This window comes from Sardina pilchardus, chromosome 2 (assembly GCF_963854185.1).
Source record: "Sardina pilchardus chromosome 2, fSarPil1.1, whole genome shotgun sequence".
Lineage (NCBI taxonomy): Eukaryota > Metazoa > Chordata > Actinopteri > Clupeiformes > Clupeidae > Sardina > Sardina pilchardus.
The window spans coordinates 10,181,941-10,206,518 of NC_084995.1; the positions used below are offsets into that span (position 1 = coordinate 10,181,941).

General features: G+C 45.3%; 1 protein-coding gene across 1 annotated transcript; it reads right to left on the bottom strand.

The window, feature by feature from the left end:
• Window positions 1-104: 104 nt before the first annotated feature.
• Window positions 105-23,269, bottom strand: xpr1b (xenotropic and polytropic retrovirus receptor 1b). Its single transcript, XM_062518249.1, has 15 exons — window positions 22,849-23,269; window positions 18,520-18,571; window positions 13,707-13,808; window positions 12,269-12,489; window positions 11,694-11,843; window positions 11,220-11,303; window positions 10,607-10,688; window positions 9,982-10,184; window positions 8,129-8,308; window positions 7,519-7,681; window positions 7,025-7,219; window positions 6,550-6,710; window positions 3,694-3,833; window positions 3,203-3,424; window positions 105-2,669 (listed from the first exon to the last, which is right to left on the bottom strand). Exons 1-15 carry the CDS (start codon window positions 22,915-22,917, stop codon window positions 2,615-2,617), a joined length of 2,079 nt encoding a protein of 692 aa, XP_062374233.1. The 5' UTR covers window positions 22,918-23,269; the 3' UTR covers window positions 105-2,614.
• Window positions 23,270-24,578: the final 1,309 nt, after the last annotated feature.

Genomic DNA, 24,578 nt, shown 5'->3' on the forward strand with positions numbered 1-24,578 from the left:
TGACTGGATTCATGAAGGTTCTCTGGAATTCACAAAATATTTCACAAATATTTGCCATAATATCTGACACAAAATTATTTGAAAATGTACTACAGAACAGTAACTTGTTTGATCTTTTTACTCAAAAACTGTAACAGGGAGAGTGAGACAAGTCCAATGCGTTTGTTTTTCCTCTTCTTACATACAGAGGGGTAAATGCAAGTAGAGGCCTCCTTCCTCTGGGAGGTTACAGTGGCCAGGAATAAAGAATACAACAGTACAACAAGCACACGAGACAGAACAGACACCCATGGCCCACGAGAAGTCCTAACAGAGTTCACAGAAGGTCCTTCTCCATTTTGAAACAAAATGTCCTCCATATTCAAACCTGAAAACGAAAGACAAAATCCACAGAGTAACCTTTTCTTCCTTTTTTGGTCCATGGTATGTACAGTAGACTTGATCATTCTCTAAAGGACCCTAGCAACAGTCATTTCTCCAGGTCTTACAGCTGCATTACAGTCTTACAGTGCCCATTGTGTCCAAGGCCACGGAATGAAGCGCTGCACTCAAAGCAGAGAGAGCTCAGTGAGCATGTGGCTTATGATTAGGAAGTGTTTCAAAGTGGCTTCTCTTTGCTCTTGGATTGGCCATGTGTATGGTCTGGTCTCTCTTGGAATGTAACAGACTTCTTACATCACTTCAACAGCTTCCTTGATGGCTCTTCGGCAACAAAATCCTCCCACTTGCTTAAGACAAGTTCTTCAGGTGGGGGGCAGATCAGAAGGTAGCATATAAGGCCTCGTTTCCCGAGAGCATCAAAGAACCAAGTCATCTTTCAATAACTCAGGGTGACCGTAGCAAAAGGAGATCTGCAAATGATACTCTTTAACAACTGAAGGGGAGTCCTGTGATGCTCTTGGGAAACAGGCCAGGTTGAGAACAGAACAGAACATCTAGTCCCTGAAATCCACACAACAGCTTCACCATGGCGCTTTGACATATCACCAGAGCTTCTCAATGCATGTGTTCTACAGAAACCCACAGGTGGCATTTAAAAGATGCAAGACCTGTGCATTAAAACATGGTTGAGGTCTACCTCAGGAACTTTCCATGGAAATGGCTTGGAAATCTGTCACTGCCAATGCTTTGTATACACAAAAATACATGTCAGTACATGTACTGCAAACTGATGCCTCATTTCAGACACCACTGACATTTGATTTTTCTTATGGGTTAAGATGGATGCACCAACAGGTGGACCAGACCACTTTCACCAATGTGTGGGGGTGTATTTGGGAATAAAGAATAAAGGCCTTACACTCCCAATTATCCCCAAAAGTGCCTATGGAATGTTCAAAAATGTGGCTTGCTCTGAAAAACAAAAGATCCGTTCCTCTACCTCAGCGTCAGTGATGCTCTGTCCACACAGCATTGAAGGAACAGTGAGGCGGCATTTCTCTGACATTCGACAAAAACAATTACAGAGAATACAGCCCAGCTGTTCACTCTTCAGTGAGATATAAGGGCAGGGAAAGGACAGTCCATGGAAAGTCAGCCTAGGGATGCCACTTGTGGGTTTCCTCACACGTAAAAGCCATGCTGCGAGAGGGCTGTATGCTTGCGCGCGCGCACACATGTGTGTGTGTGGTGTGGAGGGTAGGAGGGGGGTTAGAAACCTTCACCAACTTTAAAAAAACATCCCCTTCCTTAGGCAACGTTCAAGGCATATTTCCTTCACATAAATAACAATGAAATGTACATTCAAACTATTTTCAGGGAAAAAAAAAAAGAAAAGAAAAAAAGTGGCATACGTACATCTGGGACTGCCACAGTAACATCACAATTATTGTCTTCATCTTTGACTTCATCCAAATTTTTTAAATAAATTCACATAAAACAATAGATCCACAGACACTGGCATAGGACCAGACTGATTGCCTTAGAAGAGAGATCATTGTCCAGCCTGTGGAGTCTCTGCCCCAGGTCAATTACATTATTTGATTACTGATTAATAACAATAGTTGCCCATGTAGCATGTGATATTTACAACATCTGAGCAGTCTTTAGAAACGTTCACCCTCCTCTGAAAAAAAAAAATACTCAAGGCAGTAACAGATGAGCAAAAAAACAGGAATGGAAAAAAGTGGCATGTTTGTGTGTGTGGGAGCAAATGCAGGTGTGTCTGTGAGAATATGATGCGTCTGCGCGAGTGTGTTTACAGTATGTTTATGATTCTTGGTATCTGGGAAATCAGTATTTACAAATGTGTTTATTGGCTTCCTGGGTCCCAGAAATTCTTTGCGAGCACTCTTCATCTGCCCTCTTGCTACTTGGTTGGCATGGCTGTCACTTACTTGTCACCTGATTGTGTGTGTGTTTACATCTAAATGTCACCTTGAATGCAAAATGTAACTTGGCCGTCTTTGCGACTGTGGAAGTTTCTCTCTCTCTCAGTATGGTGGCAATGTCATTTGGATGGATGTGTGTGTGTGTACTGGGCAGTGTGTGTGGGTGTGGAGGTGGACGTGGACAGGCCGCTCTGTGATGTCTGATTGAATAGCTGAGAGAGGGTCGGCCTCCACAGGGCCGGGGTCTTTAACGCGGAGCCTCGAAGGCCCCGCGGAGGAAGATGTCAGGTGTCATCGTCCGTGTCCTCGATAAGGACTTTAGTGTCACGCATCTTAGACCTGAGAGAGAGAGAGAGAGAGCGAGATGGAACCAGTTAGTGAGAAGAACGTCGGGAGAGCCCAGGGACAGAGTGTAATAAGTGGAGTAACAGACACCAAGACTGTAATGGTGGCCTTACAGGGGAGCTACACCAGACGCGTAACTGAAGCGTTCCGTTCGCGACGCGTGAAATCCATTTTAGAAGATGGGTCTATTTTTTTCGAATGTATGCGCCACTGTTGCGTCTGGTGTAGTTACTTCCATTGACTACAGTGATAATTAACTGCTGCGACCGGCTGCAACATACGCGTCGCGAACGGAACACTTCAGTTACGTGTCTGGTGTAGCTCCCCTGTTAGACCACAGCCAAGCTGGTGAAAATGTCTACTGATGAAAGGACATGTCAACTACATAAAGCACCCCTGCTTTGTAAGAAAGCAACAGTGGGCTGAGGGAGGGATAAGGTGGAGTCCAAAACAGTGTGTGTGTGTGTGTGTGTGTGTGTGTGTGTGTGTGTGTGTGTGTGTGTGTGTGTGTGTGTGTGTGTACATACTGGGAGGCGAGGCGTGGCCGTCTCAGGGACATGCTGTAGCTCCTCTTCCAGTTCTTCTTGCCCTGGCGGTTGCGGACGCCGTCCTCCTGGTCCATCATCTGCTCCAGCAGCGTCTGGTCGTCGGCGTTGAGCGGCGCCACCGAGATGTCCCGCACGGCGCGGAACTCGCCACAGTTGTTCAGGTGCTCGTTCTCCAGACGGAAGAAGTTCCACACAAACCGCCTGAGGACGGACAGACAGAGTGTGACGTTAGTGTAAAGGGAAAAAGCATTAACACAAGCATGTTTTAGTGTGTGCAAGGCCAGATGTGTGTGCAACTAAATGAATGACTATGAGGGTGTAGGAATGTGAAGACGTGGGGAAGCATGCACCACTGTTTGAATGAGTGAGCGCGTCTTCAAACCCAGAAGCACATGCTGTATGTCAGCTCAAACGTACAGCATGTGTGCTTCTAGGTTTGTATGAGTGTGTGTGTGTGTTTACTCTCCTACCTGAAGACCTCTAGCGGAGCCAGGATGGTGCTGATGATGTCGGAGATGTGAGGGAAACTGGTGACGGAGCTGACGGAGATGGGGATGGTCCAGGCGAAGCGCAGGAGCACGTCCTCCAGTATGGCACAGTAGTAGTACACCTGAAGGAATGGTTAAAAAATCCCATAAACACACTCCTAAACCTTGTGGAAAGTCTTCCCAGAAGAGTTGAAGCTGTTATAGCTGCAAAGGGTGGACCGACATCATCATAGACCCTATGGATTAAGGATGGGACGTGACCGAAGTTCATATGGGGGTCAAGACAGGTGAGCGAATACTTTTGGCAATATAGTGTATATTATGACAAAAAATGAGTCACTCAGGACTACTTCTCTGGTGCACATCCTTGCAGGCAGTTGCAATGCAGCAGCAGAAACAATGCTCTAAAAAGACATAGTGATAACACGAATGAGAAAAGGTGCCTTTCTTTGTTCAAAACCCAATTTGATAGAACTCCATGTGGGAGTGCTCTCCACTCTCTGTGGACTGGATGTCCCTCCAGACAGAGACACGCTGAGCAGCAGCATACAGTAAATATGGGTTACTGTAACACGGCAGGGTGGAGCCCCGCTGCTCTCCCTCTCCAGGCCAGACGCACAGGCCAGCTGCACGGGAGCGCTGCGTAAATGTGGGTTACTGTAACGCGGCCCTCAGGGCGGAGCACCAACTCACGCTTTTGTGGGCGAGACAGAAAAAGGCTGCCAGGAGGAACAGCTCAAATGAGGGTTACAGTGCCTCTTGGTCCCATGTTGAAGTATTTTCTCACAGTGTGAGCTCAAGAGGATCGCATGAAGAAACATGCCCTGAATACTGTTTGTTTGTGTTTGTTCAGTTTAAAGCCATATCAGTAACTAAGTACATGATATGCTATTGTAAAACGTGAGAAACCAATATAAAACTATTAGAAGCTTAGCAACAATTATATTTTAGAGAAGGTTTTTAAAATCTATGCTAGCAAGACAATTCTAAAACTTTCAAAGATGTTACATCAACCACAGAATTTTGATTATAAAAAAATGAAATGAAATTGAACATGCCAGATGGAGTCAGACTAGTTCTTCGCCACTCAATAGAAAGCTATGAGTAAGTCTTGAATGTTTCTATACAGCATCTAGTATAAACTATTTGATCACGTCTGGATTGGAAGTCTCTTCTTTACAGTAGGATGGATTTCGTATAGCTTGTTCTTGGTGCATTCATCCCATTCAGACTGCCACTTATCTGTGATATAAGAATTCAGTATAGGATTAAGGTCTGAGGCAGGGATTTGCCATTCTGTGACTTCTTTATTAAGGGCTTGCGGAGCAGCACTGTCCGCTTACTCATTTCCCCTCAAACCGACATAGCCTGGGACCAAGCAACAAAACTACACTCAAGTTCTGATTCTTTAGAAGTTCTAATTTATCAAGGATGCTGACAATAATCGAATGGTCTGCTTTTAAAGACTCCAATGCCTGGAGACATGACCTAGAGTCTGTAAAGATGAAAGACTTTTGTAGTTTGGTCTCTTGTATATTAATATGACGCACGTAAAAATAGCTGTAAACCCCCCCCCCCGTATTCCTGGGATCTGTAGTCCACACTGACTGCCATTGCTGATAGCACAGTTATCCACTCTTCTTTCCACCTTAAATCCTTAACAATTTCAGGTCGCCTCAATAGAGCAAAAATGAGTCTGTGTACATTGTCCAAGTTGATGTTCAGATCCTCAAGGTAGGGTCTTATTTTGGATTCCAAAAGGACTGATAAACTCTGGTCTAAAGCATCTGTTTCTCAAACACTTACAGTGTGTAATGAAAGATGGGTTGTTACCAAAAGTATGTCCAAGGAATTTAACCTCTTTTACTACTCTGATGACTTTTACCATCCATGTAAAAAACTAAGGGTCATGACGTAAAGAATGAAAATGTCTATTGGACAAAAGATTTGCAAATGTCCTCTAAATCCCATGCAGTGCAGATCCTTTAAAATGCCACATCTCCAGCTGGTACAGTATACTAGGGCTGCACGATTTGGGGATTTTTTCCCCCAATTGGATATTGTAATTTGGGATATAGGACATTTGAAGGTCAATTCATTGATTCAGTTCAATATTACAAATGTCTAGAGGTAAACTATGCAGTTTGGGCAATTTCTGAAACCACACTGATAATCATTCTTCCTATAACTATTTGTCCTTCAGATTCAAGCATCCAAACATGTGAGTAATTAACCATCCTCTCCATGGTCAAGGCAATTGGGCGATAATGGATGGGATCAGTATGGTCTTTTCCTGTTTTTTTATGCATAAGCCAATTTATCATGAATTTCTTTCAAAGGTCTCCTCAAGCTGTTTTTCTATTTCTTGCTTTGTAGATAAAAAAAGGATCTCAACATTTAAGGGGTTGAACTTGTGATCCATCTCCCTTGCCTTTCATCTTTTTGATCAGACTCCAGACCTTCTTTGGAAATGTCCCTGAATACTGTAAAATGTTAGAAATGGTAACGGCCGTTTCATAGTCTACGCAAGCTATGTGGAATATGTGCTTTATTTTTAGAAATGAGAGTGTGTTATAAACATTTGGATAACACATCTTGCTACATAAATATGTGGCAAACCCTCCCTATCTAGCTTAATGTGTTAGTGTCTGTGCAGCTTGGATGGACTATGAAAGGACTCTTACATGGCAGATACAGTATATTTCTCACCCTTCTTTTGAGAGTCAACAACCTGCAATGAGCTTCAACAACTGCCTCATGAAAAAGACTGTACCTCAAAGTACTTCATTACAACACACAATCCATTACATCTAGTTTGCAGCCGGGACACCATCTTACTTTCTGTGGGTAGACAATCTCCTCTCTCAGGAAGGTGTTTTCTCCAGCGTTGCGGTCGAACAGCCCCCAGTCCATCTTCAGGTCCCAGATGAGCGTGTAGCAGGAGCTGGCCACCAGACAGCTGATCATCATGTAGAAGAACACCGTGTTCTCGAGACCCTCTGGGAAGGAAGCGGTCAGTCGGTCAGTCTTTTGCTCGATCAGTCAGACATGCTCTACCTGAGCCCCACCTGAACTCCAGCTAGTGACTTTTGACAGCTAGTCAAAACAAAACTCAACATCAAGTCAGAGAAAACAACAAAGATTGGCCACATCCTGGCTATTCTGAAGGAAGTGCCTTGGTATGTGGTGACCAAAATGTTCTCAGCCAACCAAAGGTTATCAGAGGCACGTGGGACAATCTGACTAGTCTCAAGCTGAAATGCTGAAATGTGAATGGCTCTCACGTGGCTACGTGTGAAGCCCGACATCTTACCTTTGTGTGTGTGGTAGAGGGCGGTGAAGGTGACGGCGAAGAAGGTGGTGGAGTACTTGCCCGCGTTGACCAGGTGAGGGAAGGCACGCTTGGTGTCACGGTAACGCCTCAGGCACTGCACAAAGCGGAACCAGGCGGGCAAGCACTTGATCACCGCCCGCACGCCGTACGAGTAAGTGTGGCAAACGCTCGTGTCTGTGAGGGACAACCACGATGACCAATCAGCATACAGAACACAAATGCAGTTAATGTTTGTTTAACGTTTTATAGGAATGCTATCAATGCAAAGTTAAATTGTACAAGGCCCATATTGCTATAATACTGAATAGAAGCACTTGGAAGATAATGGTGTACCCATTATTAGCATTTAATTAGGAGATCATCTAATCATACTAAAACTGAAAACAACCTTTAATCACATGCATTGGTCAGTTCTGACCTACATCTGAAGTTATTTAGCTCACTTTAGTGTCTTTGGTTCTGATGCCCTATACCTGGCATGCCCATTTTATATGGCTGGGTCCAGTCGAAGTCTATGCTGTAGTAGCAGATCATATACTCCAGGTCCATCAACACCATCCCCAAAGAGTTCAGCTGGTCAGCCAGCCAGAAGTCTGCAAACTCCACCCGGTGGAATGGACCCGTGACGACCCGGAACTAGGAGGATTTAAATAAAAGAGAAGAGTAGAAGGGAACACGCCCAAATGAGCCTAAAATTGACCCAAAGTACACAGAAGAACTGTTCTGTAGACAGGAACGTTGGTGTTCACCAAAAAAATCATGCTGACTGCATGGTGAGGTATTTGCTTTTATAGTCTGAATGACACACTTTTTGACCATATAATGTCTAAAATAGTCTGCTTCGAAATTATGCTATTGAATTTAATTTTGCTCAATAATTTGTTATCATTACTTTAAATTAAAAAAAAAATGCTGTAAGTTGCTTTGAACAAAAAGGTGCATAGATAGATAGATAGATAGATAGATAGATAGATAGATAGATAGATACTTTATTGATCCCAAGGGGATATTGAAGATTTATCCCTTAACAGTAACAGCACATGCACCACACATTGGCATGCGTAGCCAGGTCAGGTCCCTCACCAGCAGCTTGAGGAGCCAGAAGCGGGACTTGTAGTAGCAGGTCTTGAAGGGGTTGATGAGGAAGAGGAAGAAGAAGCCGTAGAGCATGAGCGGGCTGGCCGACATGGGCACGTGCAGGGAGCCGGAGAAGAGGCACGACAGGATGCTCACGCACCACAGCACACCCAGGAAGCCTGCGATCTGCACACAGGAGGAGAGGGGAGGAGGGGGATTAGAGCCTTCCAGATGTGCGTGTCTGTGGTTCATGTTATCTGTAGGTGGTGTGGACACTGGGCATACATGCAACATTCATGGTGAAAGTGACATTTTCTGCTCAGTCCAGAAGGGGGCAGTAAACCCCTGGCCCCTGTGCTGGCCTCTTATTCTCCTGCACGTCTGCTCAGAGTCTAACAGCACACTGTGCTGTGGAACACAAGTTTGCATCTCCTCTAATCACAAAGACACACCATAAGAAACGGAGATTACACACCCGTTTGTAATAATAATAAAATGGTCTGTGCCTCTACCTGTACTCTGTACACTTAATGCCCCCCTCTTGTTCAGGCTTGCTCGACTCTGAAAACAACCAACTACCAATGCTTTGGGCAGTTAATGAGATCATTTGTGGTATCTAAATAGCAAAAGAAAAATGGACTTCTTCAGCATTTCAAAACTTCAGTAAATGGTCTTGTAAGTTGGGATGGGGAGTATTTATGATGCATGTATTTAAAATATGTATTTCAAATACAAAATAGTATTTTAGAATCTGTATTTTATTGGGTTGGAGAAACTGGCAGCATATTTTGTATCAAAATACTTTATAGGGGTGTGTTTTGTGGTTAAAAACAATACTGGCCATTATTTTTGGGAACATCAATACTTTTGGTGACATGAGGACATTGCAAAAGTACAAAACAAAGAATATAGCCTCTGATTGGTGCTGACTTAATTTGTAATTTGTCCAGGCTTGTTGTGATCAGAATATTAAGAAAGATGGTCCAGGGCAAGATGAGTACATGTTGGTTGCTCTCAAACACTGTTCAGAGTCAATGTACTGATGAAGGAATAGATTAAATATGGAAGGCTTGCAAAGTGATTTCATGCTCCCTTTCACTGAGTATTTTTACTTTTGAGTATACAAAAATATAGTATTTAAATTTTATACATTTAAAATGAGGGCATTTGATACTTTAGCTTAAAATACATTTTGATGTATTTTTACCTATCCCTGCTTGTAATGGTAATGGTTTTGAAGATCATATGAGGACATCTATGAATGCATTTAACATTCTACATGCTGACGTTCCACATACAGGTAGACTTATTCTCTCTGTATATTCAGTCATTTTCAAATTGGTATGTTCAGACACACATTCCGTGCACGGCCTGTCTACAAGTACGTCTACATCAATAATTGATCATAAATCATACCTTAGGTCCACAAGAAGAAGAGATTGAGTGAGCTATTACAGAGGTGTGCTTGTCAGAGAGCTGTGTGAGTGGGCATTCTCTTCTACATTATGTTGATATTATTATGAGCACAAACTACTGAAAGAGGCTATGAGTAGAATTCTGTAGGATTTGAACAGCCTTGAATGGACCATTACATTTGCAATGGTGCTCCTCCTTTGACTTGCACTGCATTGCATCGAGGTGCAAAGTAGTATTACAGAGTATGGTCATAAGAAATAAGCAGGCTATGAAGAGGTTAATTTGTTGGCTAATGTTTTGAGCTGAAACAAGTCTGCTCTACCCATGCGTGCTCAGCTGAAGGCTTAGCTCTTCAGTGGTAGAGCTGAAGATGAAGATCAGACCAGTGACTGCCTCAGACTAATACAGTCTTATCTCGGGGGCGGCTTGTCTGAAGGACTCACCTCGAAGAGATGCTGGTGGGAGAGGTTGTTGCGGGGGTTGAGCTCGAATATGAGCACATGGTTGACTCCTGCCTGCCTCCAGCCGTAGGTGTTGATCCCCAGCAAGAAGAGGAACTCGATGAGCAGGAAGCCGCCGCGGTAGATGCGCACGAGCGGCCACACGCTGTGCGTGTCGTCGTCGTTGGTCAGGATCTTCGCCACGCCTGGAGGAGAAACAGATGGCGTTAGCAAAGATGAGATGACAAGGACAAAAATGGGTTACAGTGGATTCTTTTTATGGAGACAAAAAAGGAAACAGCCGAGAACAATCTTTCTTCTCACAAAAAGGGTCCTACATGGAACTCGAGAGACATTTGTCATGGCCTTGCGTGCGTTTGCATTCCAGAGACAATTATACACTGTTAAGGAGTTGGAAGTCCTCCTGGTTTATTCTGATTGTAGAGTATAGAAAGGCTCAAATAACTGCACTGTCTATCACAATCCCAACTAACTGGATCAGGAAGGACACAATGTTCAGTACAATGTTCAGCATTCGACTAAAAGAAGCTGCAGTGTGATGAAACACATCCGTATTGGTGTGTGTGCACACCTCAGGTTCTCCCTGCACCTACATCATCCTGCTCACCTGTGATGATGACTGTGACGAGGAGAACGATGAAGACCCCACAGTACAGGCCGACTCTAAAGGTGGTCCATGCAGGTGCAGGCTGTGGAGGCAAACACACCACAGGTTAGGTCTCTGGGAGCAGGTGGGGGGTATGAACAGGGCAACAAGTACAGACGAAGCACAAGGGCCAAAGTCAGAGTGTCTCAGACGGCTGCCGAAATCTTTGCAGAAAGATATTGTGTGATGTTGTGGTGTTCTATTAAAATGTCATTTTGCACCAGGCTAACAAACAGCGTGGTTATCTCTAGATCACAAAAGCGGGAAATGTCATTCCGCATCACTGGTGTGGCGCAAATTAATATCTATTCAACTGAAGTAATTCCATCACTTGGTGACTTTAACATTAATTACGGTAAACAGGAATGAGCGAGACAAGATCTGCATCTAATTGGGGGAATGAGGGAGTTTCAATGCAAAACCCAAATCACATTCTGCATCCAGATCAAAGGGGTAAAAGCTAAGGCTCTCACTGTCTACAACGACTGATTTTGTGTGCTGGGTGTAAATGTGGTGCTGTGGCCTGGATGTCGGGGGTCAGAGGGGGGTGTGGAGTGGAGGAGCGGCGGCTGACCTGAGCTGCACCCAGGGGGGGCACCCTCAGCCGCTTCATGGCCCTCTGGCGGTCTCCACACTCCAGCTCTGTGGTGACCAGGGCCTGAGAGGGAGAGAGAGCACAGAAGAAGAGCAGATAGAAAAGTATAGACAGAAGGAGAGCGAGAGGGGCAGAAAGACACACAGCGTTTTAGTTAACACTGCAATGGAGAAAGACCTCACTGCTGACAAAAAAACAAAAAAAAAATGCTGTTGATACTGTAATTTCCCTACTATTAGCCGTGGCTTGTACAGTGATTTTGTTTCATTTCCTCAGCTATGAGGTTAATACATGGGGGCAGTTAATATGGTATCAATCTGGTTTTGTTTCTTTTCGTGATCATTAGGCTCATAAATGTCCCAAAATGTAGTACATACTATTGAGGCTCTTGAAAGCTACACGTGTGGTAGGATACTAATCCATCCCTGTCTCCTATCCAAACAAGAGAGTTACCTCAGTCTCAGAGATGAGCTGAGTGATCTTCTTGCAGGTGTAGAAGGGCGCCACTTCCACATGTGCCACCCGCCAGTCCGCACCACGCGTCGTCTCAAAGATCTTGTCATGTTTCTTCAGAATCTTCCGGAAGCCTGTGAAGTTGAGATTCTGCAGAGGCAAAAAGAAGAATGACTTTGCTAATCAACTCGACTTGGCGGACTGGGAGGTTTGATAAAATGTTGACATAAAATAGTTTGTTTTGTTTTGCATGTCTTGTTTTGGCCTCTATCTGCTCTCCACTGCTCCCCATCTGCTGGCTGGGCCTGTGTGTGGATCCCAGTGGGAGGGTGCCTGAGAGGGCGAGGACACACCATGTGCCTTGCGGGAGAGAGCACAGTGTCCCTCTGCTAAGGTTGACTAGCCAATCAGTCTTCAGCGGTGCACAGTGCTCACTTTTAGCACATTGACTACCAATGTCGCTGTGACAATGCTAACCACAGGCACAGTCTCGGTGTGTAAGTGTGTGTGTGTGTGTGTGTGTGTGTGTGTGTGTGTAGGCCTGCGTTGGCCAGGTGAGTCGGGGCGAGGCACACCTGGTAGTTCTGCAGCAGGATGAGGCTGAGGTAGAACTCGCTGAAGGCCAGCTTCAGGTCTTTGATGTTGCGGTGAGTGCAGCGCTCCTGCTGGGTGAGGTGGAAGACGGCGCGGCGCCGGCGCAGGCCTGGCCCGCCGCTGCTCTCCCGCTGCGCGTCCAGCGACGACTGCAGCTCGTTCTGCAGCGTGGCAAAACGCCGCTGTGCCTCGGCCAGCTTTTCTGTGGAGAGGGCACAGGCAGGAGAGGCGAGGGAGACAGAGAGACAGAGAGACAGAGGGTGTGGGTGTGTGTGTGTGTGTGTGTGTGTGTGAGAGTGAGTTAAGCAGAAGAGAGGGGGATGGAGGGAGGGGGAGGTAGAGAGAGATTAGGGAAAGAGCGGTTGAAGCAGAGGGAGAGAAAGGGGTAAATGAGGAGGAGATAAAGAGAAAGAGTGAGCGAGAGGACAGGGGAAGGAGAATGAATGTCAGGAATTCAGGGAGCAGGAGGAGAGAGATGGCAGAGCAAGGGATCAGGATAGAAAAACAGAAACAGCAGCAGAACAGGCAGATGTATTAAAAAGGAGCGGGGCACAAATGAAGAGGGGAGAGACAGTGAAAAAGAATGGAGGTAGAGATGCAAGCCGACATGGTGGGAAAAAGGGGGGGATGGAGGGAGAGAGAGAGAGAGAGAGAGAGAAAGAGAGAGAAAAGATCATCAGAAGAGCAATGGCAGTCTTGGGCCACGGCCCAGCCCAGCCTTTGGCTCGAGCTCCATCTCCAGTGATTAAATGTTTTCATGCAAGGCTTCCCTTTTTTTTTTTAACCAGGCACATTTTTTAACGGCAGAGAGCATTTTGTCCTCGTCAGGCCAGATGAGGAGCAGCGGCCAAGTTTCGGGCCGAGCCAGAAAGAATGCAGATGCTCCACTGCGACACGCACCGTACGCTCATAAATGATACGCTGCTCTCCGCGCGGTTCTCTTGTGGCCAACACACACTCCTTGCTCTGCTCGTCTCGCAGTACGCTGGAATGATAAACACCCCGAGATAAAAGGCAGGGCCGCGAGCGTGCAGCAACAGATGATCATTACGAGGCCATCTTCGCCGACACGAGAGTGGAAACCAAAAAAAGCTCTTAAAACAGAAACACAGCCATGCAGAGCCAATGATGTGGTGCTGGTTGGTGGCGGCGACATACGAATGAAATCAAGAGAAGCCTAGCCACCGCACACTGCACTGACTAACTTTTTTTTAGAAGGAGCACTCCCATAAAGTCAGTAAATGTACTGTATTTTTGACGCATGAATGGATACAGTTGCCAGGTCCAACTGTCTCTTGACTGCAGTTCTCATGAGAAGAGAAACACGTGAGCATTATTACCCAACACTTAAGAAAGTGTTAAGAAAACAACTGTGTTGTAATGTAATCACGGTCAGGTCCAGGCAGCTTGTGTGCTTACCTGAGTAGAACGTGTTGATTTTGGCCAGCTCCTTTTCGCATGTTTGGAAGAACTTCTCCTCAAACTTGGCATAGTATCTCTTGACTGTGTCCTCATCGGTGACTGTGAAGAGAGAAACAGAGACAGTGTTTATGAGCATTTGCGTGTTGACGAGAGCGAGTGAGAGAGAGAGAAACAAACAGAAAACTCTTGCTCACGGTGATGTTATGTGGAGTCGTTGCATGGTTTACAGTAATTTCCCGCACATAAGCCGCATTGTGTATAAGACGCAGGACAGTGTTTTATTGAAGTTAAAAGAAACAAGACCTTGGCCCCAGTCGTGGCGCGACTGGCTGGGGCACCTGCACCGCACGCCGGCGACCCGGGTTCGATTCCCGCCCCGTGGTCCTTTCCGGATCCCACCCCTACTCTCTCTCCCACTCGCTTCCTGTCACTCTACACTGTCCTGTCACATTAAAGGCATAAAAAGCCCAAAAAAATATACTAAAAAAAAAGAAAAGAAACAAGACCATATTAACACCATATTAACTGCCCCCCCTGTATTAACCTCATAGCTGAGGAAATTTAGCAAAATCAATGTATAAGCCGTGGCTAATAGTCTGGAAATTACGGTATTGTAACAAACTGAATTTCAGCTCCACACATTAGTGCGTGGCACTAATGCGGCTCTGCGGATAGCGCTGACGTTTCTGTGCGCTGGCCGGGTGCACTGTGTGTGTGTGCCTGCTAGGAGTGTGTCAGCACTGCGGCCTCAGAGCAACACCCAATCTCACAGTAATTACTCCGCTGCTCAGACCAGCTGTATGTGTGTGCGCACACGTACACACACACACACACACACACACACACACACGCACACACAGAAGCAAAAAAGGGGAAGAGAAGTTGCCTTTGTAGACAGAAAAAAAAGTGTCGAAAGAGCACTCCAATCCTTCAGGTTACGCCAACATCAATTGGTTAATTGATAATAGACGAGGTTTGCTAAAATACAAAAGATGGCCTGCAACTTGTTTACATAACAAATGACGTGTACGTCACATCGTGTGCCACAGAGAGGGCGAGGCAGAGGGTTGGAGAGGGGATAGTGTGCACTGATGCATGCTTCAGACAGTGGGGGGCGTTGTTAGGGGCCTGCTAATAGGCTTATGGCTGAAGATGTCCCGACAGGCAGACAGTGAGTCATTGTCTGAGAGAGTGTGAGTAATAGCCATGCACTGGTGTGGAGAGACAGAGAGTGGGACCTTCCAGTCCACTTGGGACACAAACACTGGAGCCATTCTGGACTATGATACCATCACTGTGTGTCCTCCCCCCCCAAACCATTCTTAATGGAGTGCTGTCTCACAACCATTACTTCTGGAGGCTGTGGGTCTCTATTCCTGATGCTAGTCATTATGCTCAGTGCAATTAGGCCTATATAGTATTCTGTTCAAAGGAAGAAACTGTATTGCGGGTTATCCCTACAAAAGACATGTTCTCCTCCAATTTAGAGGAGACACTGGAGTATAATCTTGGTTAGCACATCTTCACCAAACCAGAACCTGGACGCCACTTTTGGCGCACCAAAGATCCTCTACCACAAACTGCACAGGCTTTGAAGGTACTTCTGAGACAGCTATACCAGAGAGGGTTAAAGCGGAGGACCTTTGGCTATACTGCTCAAGGTTGGTTTGCTGGTTAATTAACTCATGACCAAAACCTCACCTAAAGGTTAAAAGTGGGTTTTAAATGCCAACTAGGTGCCTACTGAGGACACTGGGGGGGGGGGGGGGGGGTTGAGATGGTTCAGATCGCCTGAAGTTCCAAACTTCCTGCCTCTTTGAAGGGTGTCTCCTTGTTTAAATGTTACAGGACAGACCAACCCAAACAGACCAGAGTGCTGATGGAACAACTGGCATGGCTGCAGAGTGCTGCTACTGCCAGCTGACACCAGAGGTTAGACATCTCTTCACGCAAGAATGCTTTGTCATCCTATCCACTCGGAGGCATGTGCGGAGTGTGGGGCTGCCGCTGGGGAGCAGGAGGTGGAAATTGAAGTTGTGCGGAATTTTAATCTGCGGAGCACCGAAATAACACCGCTGGTTAAGCCACTCGGCCGTTCAGGCCCGCGCGGAATGATGCCCTCCCCGTGAAGGATGGGGACTGCAGAGTGCTGCTGCTCGTGGAGACGGTGTCCTTCCATCACAGGCTTTGAGAGCGGCTGCTTAAATTCCCCACTTCCCACATACCACTTTAATTCCAACATTAAAGGGAGCAGCAGAACGGTGCAAAGCTCCGATCATTTACACCATTCACCAGTCGTCTGATCAAGCCTTTCAGTGGGTTTACTCACGCCCCCCTTGAAAAGCCTAAATGTTTACACACAAACATGAGATGCAACAAATGATTGGTAGGAACGTGTCAACTCTAATAAATGTTAAATGCTATCAATATCAGTGGACAGGGGCAAATGTGTAGCACATGCTTTGATGTCTGATGAAAGTGCTGTGATTGCTGAGGCTCACGCAAGGGGTGCCAGCTGATCTAAGAGGAAGAGCACCAAGGTCACTAGGACTAGGTATCTGCTAGACAGAGACAGCCACAGAGACACAACAAGAGGGACACTCGGGCATAGATGTGGTGTGCTTGTTGTTTTAGCAGCTCGTTCATAGTAAACAGCTGATGCTGCCAGTCTAGATTACACATTAGACAAGAAGGGTCACTGCATTATCGATGAAACACGGTTCGGGCGGTCTGACTGACTGGCACTGCTTCAGCTGAGTGGGCTGCTCTCATGGCCCACTTACTGTAGGTCTGCATCCCAGCACTGGTTTAGGTAACATCCCTGTTTGGGTCGGGCCTGAACTAGGTCAGTGTGCCTGATGGTTGTTTGCTGCATCCCTGAGGACAACCCAGAAGTGGTGGGACCGTAGCATCCAAGAGATTCCCGCACTGCGCAATATTCCCTAACATACTACACTGGTACCACACACGGCCCGATGTCGGCAATATCATGCGGAGAGAGTGGTGTGGCAAGTGTCTGGATTTCCATTCCCATACAATTTCACAGCTACAGGGCATCACCATAACTGAACAGCTCAGAACTGGACTAGAGCAGCCACGACGGAACTGCTCCTCCATTTCATGTCTGTGCCAGGTGCGAAAGACAGATTTCCTGACGAGGTCTCCTGTTGGATCTTACAGGTCTTCTGAAGGCTGTGCCCATTTGATGGCAGCCATTTCTTTTAGTTATATTTGATTAGCAGCTGTTATGTTAAAAAGACCACAAGCACCTGTAAGGAAAATGCAGAAATCTTGGAAATCTAGTTTTGGACGTCCAGAGTGCTTTTGTTTGCTGAGGGTGGGAGGAGGAAGAGAAAGAGGAGGAGGCGGGGCCGAGAGATGCCCTCTGGTGAGGGCCTCCGAAGATAGTGACGGTCATGTTCAGCACATAAGTTGCCTCTGAAGGACAATTTATGGAGACAGCCTCTTCAAAGCACTATCATCACCCGCCTAAAAGACACCTTATTTCAGCAAAAAACTGTCCGGTAATGACTACTTGCCGGGCCCAAACCACCTTCCAAACAATAGCAATTTTCAAATTCGCACTTTAATCATCACTGCCTGACACACTGAATGAACGGGAGGTCCGCAAATTATAGCCATTTACGGCGTACGACACTGAAGGTTTTATGGCTCTATTTGAAAGAAAAGGAAATGAAAAAAAAATACGTGAGGTCAAATGATTTCTGGGAAACTGACATCATCAAAAACAAAAGTGTGCATGAGAGAGAGAGAGAGAGAAATGGAGGATGAAAGAGAGGACTGTCATCTCTTACATGAGAGAGCAGAAGAGTAAGGCAACGTGTGTATTCCATGTGTGAGCATGTATGATGAAGAAGTTAACCTTTACATTACCATAACAATTACATACCAAGCAAGACACTAATTCAGATTCATATGTAACTTGTGGCGGGACAAAAACAAGCCTACTATGTGCTGATATCAGATAAATGATAGGTCTGTCAACACCCACAGTGTTTTCTGTGTCTGCCTGCATCATCAGATTGCGCGCTCTAAACTGTTGATAATGGAAACGTATGTTTTGTGCAGATTATACTGCTAGACGCAGCAATTTAAGGACAGAAATAAAGGCGACTGTCAAAACAACCTGCCATGTGTCTGCCAGTGGCAAGACGTGCACTTTGTCTCATAATCGCTGGGTAGGTCATACCCGAAGAATGTTTTAGCAAGAACATATTAGAAATGGTACAAGATGTTTCTAAGAGTGAGTTTTTGTAAATGTTTCAGTTGACCATACGAAACCAAGCAAGTTTCAGTTCGTCTTTTCAGTGGTGGACTGATGGACATACAGTAGATCTGTTCTAGTGTTCTCTAATGGGTCTGATTCTAGTGTTCTCTAATGGGTCTGATTTTTTAATGTGCTGTGTGCACTCTGGGTGAGAAGTAGTGGCTGTGTATCTACTCCTCATTTTGGGCCTCAGGCTGATTTTAGGACATGGTTTATCAGGTCTGGAATCTTTGACTTGCCTGTTAAAAAATAAAGTTTTTTTCCCAGTGAGCCATCTGTTGAATGACAATGCCAGTGTCTGCCTACTTGACAGGAACAGCCATAAAAAGCCCAGTGCAGGTTTGTCACCAGCTGTGAATCACAGTGTGTGTGTGTGTGTGTGTGAGCCAGAAACACACAGACTGGATCTCATCTGGCCAGGAACTGGAGAAGGAGGGGCGCCTTCTAGTTGACCTTCTCCTCTAAGGTGGCCATGATGGACAGAGACAGATCATGTGAGAGAGAATCAAGAAAGATATTTACCTTCAATCGACGGAGCTTGGTCCTGGGCCGAGTACAGCATCTCTTTAAACGCCTGCAGGTAAAACAGAGGCAAAAAGGCAAAAACATTTTTGAACATTGGGTCAAACAAATGGCCAGGTTTTTAATTACAACTCATATACAGTATGATTGGACACCGTGGAGACCACTGACAGACAAATGAGAACCCCTGCCAAGTGGGAGACCCAGAGGGGAAGGGAGGGGTCCAGCCAGACCACACGGAGCTGAGAAGAGGAAGGGAGCCCTAGGAGCGATGTGCACACAGGAAACCCTGCGTCATATCAGGGGATTAGGAAACTGTGGCATAGGGGAAGCAGCCACGACAATGACACGGCCGACACACTCAGTATACACACAGCCGTGAAGGATGGGTTTTCCAAGAAGTCCAGAAATACAATGAGAGTCATATTTGCCCAGCACTAAATAAATGCATTGAAACAAGCAAGCCCACTGGGACATTAAACCACAAGAGACATCCGGTGGAAACCAGTCTCGTCGCCAGGAACAACAACAACAACAACAACAACAACAACAACAACAAAAAAGGAACTGCAGGCTGGAGAACAAATGGACTCAGCACTAAATGCACACGTGTAGGTTTGCTAAACAAGATCTTCTGCTTGTCTTCCTCTCTGATGTGTTTCAGGGGTTGACATGCTTTGCTGGGGGTCGAGGGTCGTACGAGACCGTTTGTTTGTCCACGCTGCTGACACATGCAGATAGTACAGAGCACTGCTCCACGTCAATAAACCCAATCAATGGCTTTGTAGCTTCGGTAGTCCTCATTAACTGTGACGTGGGGTGATATTGACAGCTCTACCACAACAGAGTCGATCTCTTCCAATTCCACATCAAGTTGAAATCACACAGTTGAGTGTTATATGAATGGGTCAGCTTACAGGCCATCCCTACTACTGGAGCTCAGTGCACAAATCACACACACATGACACACACACGCATGCGCACATGCACCCAAGCACACACGCCAACCCTAAAACGGCATGCTCGCCTTGCACACCGTTTTGTTCCTGAAAGTCAGATGAAGAGTGGAGATAACCTGGCAAGAAACCCTGCATAGCTCCCCTCTGCTGGAGCCCGGCAGCGCTGTGGTGTCCCCTTACAGCTGGTCTGGGCCACGCTGCCGCTCAGCTGCTGGGCCACAGGCTGGTGTGGAGCGGAGAGACGACCTCTTGTGACACTGACCTCCACGTGACCCCCAGGGGTGCGCTGCTGTATAGTGTACTCGATGTCCGCTTGTGCATGTACAGTACTTAAGTGCAAACAGCCGCCAGTGCGGAGAATCAGACTTGTTTGTGCGGTTGTTTGGGCTGGTGTGAGTACTCTGTGTTCTGTGTTGCTTGCATGCTGTAAAAGTAAGCATACTATTTTTACTTCTTTACCCTGAGAGGACAAACAACCTTGTCTGCGCGTATAGATGTGTAGGGGCAGGCCTAGCCCAACACTCCGTATATATGCTATGGGTAGAGGGCTTGTGTAGGCCCTGATGGCCCACAGGGAGGCCGTGTGACACGGGGACAAAGCATACGGGCTCCTCAACCACTGCGAGCTGAGCACACACAATTCGACATTTCAGGTTCCCAGGAACCAGATAACCCCTCACCATGATCCTGACTAATACATGTGCTTGTCTATGTGCACGTGCGTGAGTACTACTGCACAATGAGTTCATCTGAGGTCAATGTTCTTGATGTATATTTGTGTGTATGAGTGTGTGTGTGTGTGTGTGTATGCCAAATCTGTGATGTGAGTTGCGAATCTTGCGATATTAGCCTTTTTCATGTGACTGCAAGCTCTCTCTCTCTCTCTCTCTCTCTCCCTCTCCCTCTCCTTCTCCCTCTCCCTCTCTCCAGACCTCTGCCTTTCCCTCTCCTCGTCGTGTCTCCCTCTCGTCTTTCTGTGTTTTCCCGCGCGGGCTCTCACGCTGGCCTCTTTCACACACGCGTGTTATCTCTGCCTGCAGGAGTCTGTTTGGCAGTTCCCTGTGAGAAACTTCGTCAACATGGCAGAGGAGACGTGAGCCAGACTGCCTGTCCATCAGCAGCTTCGGCACCTACGCTATGGAGCCTGCAGTGTGCTGCTATTCTTCACAGCGTGACACAGGCCTCTTCAACCAGCCCTGGGCTCTGTTCTGAGGGAAACTCTCACTTGGGAATACTTGGGGCACGCAAAACTCTGTTGGGGCGGTCTAAAGCAAGGATAATAATAAAAACAATGAAAAAAAAAAAAAAACAAGTACTAGCCCCAGGGAAAAAACATGCCAGTCAGTGCTGGCCAAAAAGTTGGCTAATAGTTGACATTTGAACTGCAGTAGACTTGTTGGTCTGAATGCAATGCATGCAGCGTGCTCTGAGTAATGTTTTGTTTCTATTGTTTCTTTCTGTCTCCGTCTTGTTTCTCCCTCCCTCCCTCCCTCCCTCCCTCTGAGTGTCTGTGTTTGTGATCCCAAGCATATTCATGTGATATCCCACACACTTGATCACTGGCACCAGATATTTGCAGAACTCCCCTCTCCCATGAAATGAGCTGGCATCAGCTTTCTTACAGCGTGAATTACAAACCAGAGGTCAGTACTGCCTACTCAGGTCCTCTCTGTCCTTCAGTCAGATCCCCCCCCCCCCCCCCCCCCCCCCCACACACACACACACACACTCACACTGCAGATTCACTAAATCACAGCATATTCGTGGTCATACACACTTCACAAAGCACATACTCAGGCTCTGTTCTTGAGTAGAGACAGACAAGTCTTATTTGATATGATAATCCAAAACACAAGACAGTACGTTACAGTAGCTTATTAACAAGACTCTGTCAAGACATAAATAATGTCATTAGGTTTAGGCCATTAAACCAGAGGGAGCTGGAGTGCTGGCTCCATTCAAACCCATTGGCAATTATCCTCAGACAGCCTTGTATGCAATCATGCAACATGATTCAATTATGTCTTATGTATCATTCTTTGAAGGCATGAGCATTTTAACAAGTTATAGCACAGGAAACCGCAGATCTGAGTAATTTCTGCTGAATCAATGGGATTTAGCTGGGAATGAAGCAAGCATGTCTAAACTCATGCCTCATTAAAACAAACTACTTCATGGGAGTACAGGCCTTCTAACTGCTTAGTGGAACACCTAGAAAACTACTTTGTCCAAGAGTGGCCTATAAAATAGGTACACCACACAAAATTAGTTACCTTTATCAGTTAAGTACACTGCAATAACAATTAACAGGGTCTTCATCTCTACTGTGCACTGGATAGAGAGTATTGCTGAAAATAATTAATTATCCTCCATTCTGATGAAAACACCATGACAACATTTGAAATGGTTTATCGCGCTATATACAGAAGCAAACCACACATTATACAGGGTGTAATGTAATGACAACCCGTTCACAAAGACCTTGACAGTCAGCGCTGATAAAACCAAATGTATCATATTAAATGGATTGTTTCCAGTACAAATGTTGCACATAGGGGAAATAACTTTTCTGATAGATATTGATATGTTTATTAACTTACGTTATTGTCTATTTTAGCGTTAGTTGATTTGCTAAAGGTAAGTCAGTGATTGCCAAATTCTGACAAGAGACCACCACTCCACCTCGACAACTCACCAATGCGCAAGACTGCGCAGTATTTTCGCCACAATGCGGGCAATGTAGAACAATACTACTAAGTATATGAAATACAGAAGTAAAAAAAATGGGTATACTTGTTATGTAGGTAATGTTATCTGTAACGTTAGCAATGCAACGTTATGGTAATGATTCGACGGTGCTTGAAATGTTCTCAGGCTAACGTTAGAAGTTGCAACGTTAACCTTCAACAAGAAACAAACTGCAGTAAACAAATGTAACGGTACGATGTCCGTGACGATCACGTTACTGTTTTTCTGTTGCTGCATTACAATTACTTGCAATGCAAGATGCTAGTTGGCAAATCCTACTCATCGTATGGACATTAATCATACACATTTTACATGGCCTGTCAGTACAGCAAACCTAGCTAAGATTGCTAGCCAGCTAGCGATAATAAACTAACTAGCTAGCAACGCTAACGTTATTCTTCAGGTAATCCACTGGAGTCAACAGCACAAATGAAATTTCTGTGTGCACTACATTTTCAATGTAATTTGCTACAGCATCCTAATCTACGCACAAACGAATGTAAAATTATTCCGAATGCAATGAGCTATGAGGAACCAACAACAAGGAAACATTAACACAAAGCTAACATACAGGTTCTAAGGTTGCCCATCGTTTGCTAAGTTAACGTTAGCTATTTCTTACCTCATATTGGATGTATTGTTTCCTCCATTCCGGAGTGATGTGTGCAGAGAGATGCTCTGTGAATTTCATCCTTCAAACATTTGTCTGTTAATTTAACGTTAGCAGTTGTGTGGGAGCTTCTTTGTTTCACGGGAATGGAATTGTTCGTTAACGTTAAAAGGGACAAGAATTAGCAGTAGGACCTACTGGCTATGAATCAGCGCAGTCTACTACGGTCTTCTACAGAGATTAAGGTTGTTTTCTGAGTATCTCCACTTCTGGTCCCACATATTACACGATGAAATTGTAACAGTCACAGAAATAAGACTGTCAACACATAATCTCCTCCCCCATCAGTCCAGGCGAAGACCGCTCCAGTGCCACTGATTTTCGGGAACACTGTACAAAATCCTCATGCGAATAACTAAATAGCAGAGACTCATGGCCGCCATAATGTCAGTGAGTTACGTCATATTGTCGTCAACTGATCCATGCATAGGGGTGGGTGATGTTTATTTGGTTCACTAAAACGCTTGACATTGACTGGTGTGTCATAGCAACTTTCTTGCCCAGTTTGACTTGATGATCCAGTCTGAATGTATGCATGTCAATTTAACAAGGAGATTATCATGGGTTGTGTTAAAACGGTTAACCAACCATGACTGGAAGGCCTGACGAAGATAGGCTTTATGAAAAAAAAGTTACAGAATAGATCACTCTGCAGGACTCAGTTGGTGTTATTGGGTGCACAAAGCAAGTGGCATAAAGACTCAAATGGATATTCATGTGAAAGAATTTGGTCCCCAACTTCATACATCTTTACACAAACAGATTGAAAGCCAGCCTTCTTGTCCAGCATCAGTGCTTGACCTGAGACCTCACAAATAGGATAGGATGCCATGAAGGTTCCTGTGTAATGCAGAGGTTCTCAAACTTTTTCTCTCATTTTTGGATGTGAGGAATTTTCAAGCCCCACCTGACCCCATCAACTCGGCTCAATGGTGATGTCATGAAAATGGTTCCACCTTGCATTTCCTGTCTTGGTCCGCTGGATCAGATGCTATTTTAATTCAGATGTCGTTGATACATGTATCTGTTTATGAACTATGTTTGTGTGTGGCGATTTTGTTTTGAATCTATGATCTTGTAAAAAATACATATGGGGGGGGGGGGGGGGGGGTCTTCCTGTTCATTCGTGCCCCACTGGACTTAGTGGGACCTGTCCCACACTTTGAGAACCACTGGTGTAATGGCATACTTTTATCCGCCTAGTGTAGCATCTTGTGCATGGAGAGCTTAAACAATCTCTCTGTGTTACACACAATAGTTTCTTACTTTGAAAAGCTTTTATTATTATTATTATTATTATTATTATATTTTAATATATTATTAGGGGAGAGTGGGGTAAAGTGAGACATTTTTTACATTTGCTCCCCTCCAAGCGAGCTAAAATGATATATCGGTGAAATTGACACATTTCCCATTAATTCAGGGTGTTTCCTTTCAATGGTAATGATCAGAATGTATTTTGGATGAAAGGCAGTGACAATATAATGTTTTTTTAAAAAGTGGTCTTGTGTCTCACTTTACCCCAGCTTCGGGGTAAAATGAGACAGACCAGAGAAGTCAATGGTGTAAAGTGAACCAGCTTGGGGTAAACTGATTCACTTAGTTTTTCCACTCTGAAACAACAACAGATGTTGTAACAGTTAGAATCCTGACTAGTAATAGAATCATGGGGATTGGTCAAT

Coding starts and splice junctions, on each gene's coding strand:
- xpr1b (XM_062518249.1), bottom strand. CDS start 22,917: ATGAAATTCACAGAGCATCTCTCTGCACACATCACTCCGGAATGGAGG. Junction 10,185..10,606: donor CGTCACAGTCATCATCACAG/GTGAGCAGGATG, acceptor TTTCTCCTCCAG/GCGTGGCGAAGATCCTGACC. Junction 7,682..8,128: donor TCTGGCTCCTCAAGCTGCTG/GTGAGGGACCTG, acceptor AAATCCTCCTAG/TTCCGGGTCGTCACGGGTCC.